The sequence below is a fragment of the Phaeoacremonium minimum genome, assembly GCF_000392275.1.
Source record: "Phaeoacremonium minimum UCRPA7 unplaced genomic scaffold PA7_03_scaffold_281, whole genome shotgun sequence".
Lineage (NCBI taxonomy): Eukaryota > Fungi > Ascomycota > Sordariomycetes > Togniniales > Togniniaceae > Phaeoacremonium > Phaeoacremonium minimum.
Genome location: NW_006921186.1, coordinates 28,734 through 35,549, shown reverse-complemented (window position 1 = coordinate 35,549; position 6,816 = coordinate 28,734). Strand labels below are relative to the sequence as shown.

At 49.5% G+C, this 6,816-nt stretch overlaps 3 protein-coding genes across 3 annotated transcripts; all 3 read right to left on the bottom strand.

The window, feature by feature from the left end:
- Positions 1-1,792: 1,792 nt before the first annotated feature.
- UCRPA7_3471 (putative nad dependent epimerase protein) lies at positions 1,793-2,839 on the bottom strand (the record flags this gene model as incomplete). Its single annotated transcript, XM_007916028.1, has 1 exon — positions 1,793-2,839. One exon carries the CDS (start codon positions 2,837-2,839, stop codon positions 1,793-1,795), a length of 1,047 nt encoding a protein of 348 aa, XP_007914219.1.
- A 670-nt stretch (positions 2,840-3,509) lies between these two features.
- Positions 3,510-4,928, bottom strand: UCRPA7_3470 (putative alpha beta hydrolase fold-1 protein; the record flags this gene model as incomplete). The annotated part of the gene is made up of 1 exon (XM_007916029.1): positions 3,510-4,928. The coding sequence occupies one exon, from the start codon at positions 4,926-4,928 to the stop codon at positions 3,510-3,512; it is 1,419 nt and encodes a 472-aa protein (XP_007914220.1).
- Positions 4,929-5,728: 800 nt separating this feature from the next.
- On the bottom strand, positions 5,729-6,178 carry UCRPA7_3469 (hypothetical protein; the record flags this gene model as incomplete). The annotated part of the gene is made up of 1 exon (XM_007916027.1): positions 5,729-6,178. The coding sequence occupies one exon, from the start codon at positions 6,176-6,178 to the stop codon at positions 5,729-5,731; it is 450 nt and encodes a 149-aa protein (XP_007914218.1).
- Between the last annotated feature and the right edge of the window lie 638 nt (positions 6,179-6,816).

Here is a 6,816-nt window from a genome sequence, read left to right as displayed (position 1 = left end):
CTGCTCCCCCAACTCAGTAGTATGACATCTACGTTAGGCGTGAACAGTCAAGATGATGGTTGGAAGGGCACATCTGACCCTAAAGTCCGGCGTAGATTGCAAAATCGCATTAACCAGCGCTTAAGCAGTGAGGACTCCGCTCAAATCTTGAACCTGCAGTAGAGGCTGATAGCAAGAAGGGCAAAGGAAAGCAGCACAGAAAGAACTCGAGGCTGCCACGGTGGCAGGCAGCTCCTCTAATTCATCAAGCCGGACATTGGTGGTAATTCGTCCGAAGCCTACAAGCGAAGAAGGTGGCGTTCAGGGCATACCCTCCCGTGAAGACGTCCGTCTTAAGAGGGATGCTAGCCGAGAACATGCCCAAATTACAAGAGCAGTCGCAATAACAAAACATCTCGACCCATTTACATGTATGCAGCCAGAATTACGAGATCCTAGCGCAAAACGAATATTTCATTATAGTATGTTCTTGCCAACACCTCCTATTACATGACTAACCCGACCAGCCTTGGTGGTTCTTTTACCAACTCTAGGTACAAAAACACTCTCTGGAGAGCCTCTCCCAGTAGCTCTTCACCGGTCCGCGATTCATGACGTTCACGTTCTCTTTGGGGTCCTAGTTGGCGGAGCTGGACAGAGGCTCTCACAAACACATTCCGAACAAGACATTCAAGCTTTCATCAAAGTGCAGGTTAGATTAGCTGCACTTGTGCGCAAGAATATCGAGCTGGGAACTATCACAGACGGCGTATTATTTGCAATACTTGCCTTATCAATCAAACGCAATGATTACACAGCCAACTTGTCACCCTCGGAAAGATATGCCGGAGGATTTAGGTCACCCGTGAAAGCTGTCGGAGGACTAGATTGGCTTGGTGGCATTGAGCTGGCGGCAGATCATATTGGCATGTTGACCACCCTAATCGGCAATCTTTTGTCGACGTCGCAGCCAATCAGTCCCGGACTTCGTGAATACATGCAGATGGCTGACCTGCTGCGGGCCAGCCTGACTTTAACACGGCCGGAGATAGAGTTAAGCGAGTCGTATCTCGCAGTTTTAAGCAACGAAGCGCAAACAATTCGACCACCCGTACAGGACGCTGCGGCTTTTGACGTCGACCCCCTCTTAAGGGATATCCTTCTGGATATCAAGCTCATATGCCGCTTGATTAATAAATATAGTGGAAGTATCCCTTTTGATTCACAGACAAGTAAATTTGTGCAGTATCGAGACCTGATACAATATCGTTTACTGTGTCTCTCCCCGGGGAAAGACGACTTGTGTCGACTTGCTGCGTTAATTTTCAATTATGGAGTGATATTCCCAATATCTGATCCCCGACCCATATGGAAGCTTACAAAGGAACTCTACTTTGCAATTCTAAATCCAGGCATTATAGCACACGAGAGTCGAGAATTCATGCTCTGGGTTGCAATCATTGGTGGCATTGCTGCTACAGGAAGAGAATTACATCATGTATTTGTTACTCTCGTTGCACACTACGCAAATGCTCTTCGTCTTCATGACTGGAGCGCGGTTCTCCAAGTGTTGGAACGGTATCTATGGTTGGACCTTGCGTGTGGAGACAGTGGTCGGGATCTTTGGATGGCTGCTGTAAAGCTCATGAATCCGAGTACAAGGGATCATGAGGGTGGCTTGTTGTTGGTGTTATAAATGAAGGGCACCTGGGCTTATAATGACTGATCTATATATATGATTGAGACCAGACTCTATTCATTTTTGGCTTCCACAAGCCTTCGTATACGTATAAGATGTAAGTATGCAAAGGTTTCAGTCTTTGGCTTGTCTAGTCTTCTCCTCCACTTCCAGATATTGCTTCAGTGAATCGCCAATCGTATCTTGCAAGGTCAAGTATTGAAACCCAAGAATCTTTGGTGATTTGCTCCCATCAACTGCATAGACCTCATTCCGCCAACGCTCGTCATTCATTGGTACACCTTTGGGAATCCGAGTTCGTGCCGTCTCCGGGAGAGCACTACGCGCAGCATCAGCAGCCGACTGCCAGTCGAAATGCTGCGCTACAAGCAGCCGCTCCCCCCTCGCCTTCGGTGTCTCAAAAGCGAGTAGCAGAGCATCTGCCACATCTCGCACATCAACGTACGCAGCATAATCTGGAGCAGGTATGGAGGGTGCATCGACAAGAGCCCATATCGCGGCACAAGACGGATTGAGAGCGTTCAGGTCTCGAATTGGGTACACATGGGGACCATAGATGACAGCTGGATTGACTGACACCAGATCGAATGTCGGTTTCGGCTCGCTCTTCATATACTCCCACATCCCCTTCTCCGCAAGGGCTTTACTCGCGCAGTATGCGCCAAGCGGCCCAGCTTTAGCGGCCTCTTCGTAAGTCATCGGGTTCCAATCATCTTCGTCGTAGGTATATCCAGGGCGAAATCCTTGCGACACATCGAGCATAGCAGCAAAAGAGGACGTGTTGACGATCCGTTGGACTGTAGGGGCGTAGCGAGAGACTGCTTGGACAATAGACACAGCACCCTTGATTGCAGGTTCAAGCATGTCCCTTATGTTATCCTCAGGGTGAAGATGTACTGGAGATGCGAGATGAATAACACCGGTGATGTTCGCGCCATCGAACGCGGTTTTGTAGAACTCTGGTGAAGTGATCCCAGGAATCAGAGCGAAGGAGAGTTGCGAACTGTACTCGGAAAACTGCGTCAAAATCAAGTCCTGTGCTGTTTGTGATCGGATGGTAGCACGGATGTTGTAGCCCCTTTTCAGCGCCCGTTGGAGGAGATGGCCGCCGACAAAGCCATTGGCTCCAGTAACCAGGAGAGTGTGATCCGAAGGCTTCATACTCTCTGTCGAGTACCTTTGGACAGTCTTCTTTGATGTTTAGGAAATCATCTTGTAACCTACTGTTGCTCAGTTTCTGCTAGTTCATCACCGCAGCATGATGGCATCAATATTTATACTCGTAGATAGTAGGGGCGATCGGTACTATAAGATTGCGAGAGATGGAGATAAAGCTTGCAGTTTGCTGGTCTCCGACAGCTGACAAGTCTGGACTTCACCCAAACGAACACACTTGAGATTCTGCCAAGCCATGTGAAGTCCACATTATTTCGTAGTTGGCTGTGAACAAGCGCCATCTTGCCTCTTAGGTGTAAACTCGCCGAACGCGCCGATAATCAAGCCTGGCTGTTGACTAGCAGCGCCCATGTAGCCGGATGGTGTCAGCATCGTTGTAGCGGCGTTAAGCCACCAGGTAGTGTGGGACGGCCATTCATTGCTGACACCCGTTTTTAAAACGAGCACACGCCTTTACGTCAGTCACCATTACGCAATCACGCACCTGGTGCCAGGTATTTTGAACAGATTGAGAATATCAAAGATATTCATAATAGGCGTACGTAACAAACATTTATCTAGCCGAATCAAAGGCATTCATGTGCCCGGTTCAAAACAGCTCTGTGTAGTCAAAGGTATGCTTCTGTCGTTAGGCCCTTGATAACCCAACATGTGCTCACCAACGCGTCCACTCCAAGTCCCTTGCTAGTTGCAGCTGTGCAAGATGAATGCGTTGCTCCTCCGGATCGTCAAAGTATTTTTGAGCCACAATTTTGCCGTCTTCCTCCGGCTTGATGAAGTAGGGGACGTCCACTTCGCACTGGGTATAGCGTTCAGGGACCTTCCCTTCGTATAAGAACTCACGAACGCGTTTGGCAAGGCAAGTCGAGCCAATTGCTAGGGAGCAATGACCATAGCCTTGGACCTCTACAATCTGCGATCCAACGAAAGCCTCGTTGGCCGATCGCGCAGAAATTAGCGGGCAAACGGGGTCGTAGGTCGTGGACAGAATGAGCAACGGGTGCGCAGTCTGTACGCCCTTTCTCGGCTTGTAAGTATGAGTTCTGGGGATACTCCACTGTTGCTTCGAGTATAAAGTGTCCCAAGCTTCAGTTCCAAACAGGCTCAAGTTTTGAAGCGGTAGAATCTCCTCGAGCAAAGCCTGTCGTCCCTGCACCCAATACTTGGGACCAGATAATCCGTCATTGAGAGTGACAAAGCGGTTTGCATCGCCAATCATGTTCCAAGGGTCGTCCCGCCCGTAGGCCAAGAATGCTTCGGTCGCATTGCCTTGAATGAGTTTAGTAAGGCGATCGGCCAGATCGTACCAATTTGCCGGCTTGTACAAAGTTGGGAAAATGCCTTTGAGCAGAAGCTTGGAATAGTCGAGCACTCCATAGACTGTGTTATTAACATATACGCTGAGAGGTTCCTCCTTGAACTTGCTGAGGAAGGAGAGCACTGTCTCCTCCAACTCCTCCTTCGAACTCGCCAGTGAAGCCAAGGTGCAATTTTCGCTGCCAGCTTTGATACATTCATCGAAGAAACCGTGAAGTACGTTTTCGGTGTCGGCCATGTCTTCCTCATCGACGAGGCCCTCGAACCAGTCAAATTGGTTGACAACTCCATCAATGATTACACGCTTTGATCGATTCGGAAATAGCCCGGCGTATGTTTGACCAAGCAGAGTCCCATAGCTGAAACCCCAGTACACCATATCCTCCTGGCCTACAGCATCAAGAATACTGTTCATGTCGGCAGCAGTCTGAGGCGTATTGATGTACTTCCCATGCTCGCCCATGGTATCAGCGCAAGCCTGGACAAAGTTGCTTGTCCAGGCGTAAAGCTGCACGCTGTTATCAGGGTTCGTAGAGTCCAGGGTGTTAGAGAGGTCTCTGCGTGTCTCGTTGTCAGGATAACACGAAGCGAGCGGGCTGGAGCCATTGATGCCACGGGGATCAAAGGTCAGAAGATGTAACCCCTCGCCAAGAATGGTGTTAAGCTCCTCGCCCTTGCGATATAAAAAGTTGATGCCACTACCGCCAGGTCCACCGGGGTTGAGTAGGATGTTTTGCGTAGCATTCTTCCCGCGCATCCGAATTAGAGGGATGCTGAATGTCTTGTTGCCAGAGTTCTCTGCATCAAACTGATCCATCGGCACATCGATACTACTGCACTCTAGGGGCCGGCCCTTGAGATCACCGCATTCTTCCCATTTGATGTGCTCGCCCTCATAAGTGTGGTAGTGAGTAGGGCGTTGACAGTGCCGAAAGATTGTATGGGGACGCCAGTGGAAGTGCAGCAATGCAAGACAGGTCACAATGCCTGCGATGACCAGAATTAGTCGTGTCGAAAGAGGTTGCCTGCGCCGCGGTTGTCTGAGAGCCTGGTCATCGAGATAAGTTCCGCCTAGAAGCCGCTTCTCTTCCATTTTGAATTGAAGGTTCTTCGAGGTGCGAGATGTATAACAAGCCCCTACTGCTCTTATGAGATGAGAGGTCACGTCAATTGCAAGCCCTCTGTGCACCGAGGGAAAGTCGTCCAGTAGCTTCTTCTCTCTCGATTTAAGTTCAAACTTGATCACCCCCTCAGACTAGGATGATCTAGAGACGCAATTGAATGCGCAATCGCAACGATCGCTGTTGCACTGAGATGCGCCGGATGTTGACGTTGGCTGATGACGTCTCATCTGCCTGTGAATCCTACAGCTTCTGTTTATTAGGTCAAAGCGAAGTGAAGCACCGCCTTCCAGAAGCGGACGAGGGGCGATTGGCCTAGGAGGGTTAGGGTTCAGATATTAGCCCGGTATAATTGTAGACGTCTACCATTACTTATTACACGGAAGACCATAAAGTTCGAATACGAGTGGAATGTTTGCTAACTTAGCTGGCTAATTTAGACTGCTAGATTCTTCTCAAATTTGCTGATGCTCTTTCTGAAAACGTTTGACCAGTGCTTTGCCCTCATCTCCACGACTGGCTCGAATTCAGGCATTGTCATCAGGGCTTCACGCCACTGTCCCTTGGCGCCGCTTGCGGCTTTTTGCTGGAATTTCCTGATGGAATCGACAATGCTCAAGGCTGTCTCATCAAAGAATACTCCTGCGTGCCGCATCTCCTTGAGCAAAGAGATAACAGCGTTCGCATCGCCGTAGCGCTCCCAGTATATCTTCATCAAGCTATTATAGAATGGTATGTTGATGCCAAGAACATAAGAAGCCAATCCAAGCTCCTTAACACGCGGCAAAATCGAAAACGACAATCGAGAAGGGCTGGCGAAGTGCTGATCGAAAAGCTTCAGGGCATGAAGAAGGAAATCTGGGTATAACGGCCCGTGAACTTCCATGCTGAGTGCCCCAGGTGTGGTCTGAGTCCCAGGTGCTGCTGCGCTGCTCTTTCTTGACTGCTTTTTTTGGCCGCTCCGCCTGCCTGAAGTGACCTGCTGATCTATATGCGCTTGCCCGATTCCCATCTTTTCAACCATGGGGAAAACTTCTGCTTCCATGACGTCCCAAAGCTCAAAGTCTGTCTTGGCACCTCTCATTAATTGCTCTATTCTTGACCTCTCTGCTTTCCTTAGCGACAAGATATGATGCTGTTCGGCGAGTGCTTCGATAGTCAAATCCTCCTTAAGAGGGAATGATTCGGGAACTGTATCGACTCGTTGGGGGTCGGATGAGGCCGCCTCTTGCAAGTGAGAAGCCCCATTTACTCGATTAACCTCTTGTTGTTGTTGACTGACCCCAAGAGCTTGGCGTGCTGCTTGTCGAAGGCTTGGAGGAAATTTCATGAGGACTTGTTCTCGTGCTGACGCAGAATAGGCCTCTTCTAGCGAGCCGAATGGATCAATGTCGCCTTGGCCCGTTCCCTTTCCGGCAATCTTGTTCGCTGCATCTCGAATGATGACATTGATTGCTGACTCGCCTTTGCGTACAGATCTTGGGCCAGTGGATGATCGAGACAAGGCTCGATTTGTCTTTGGGG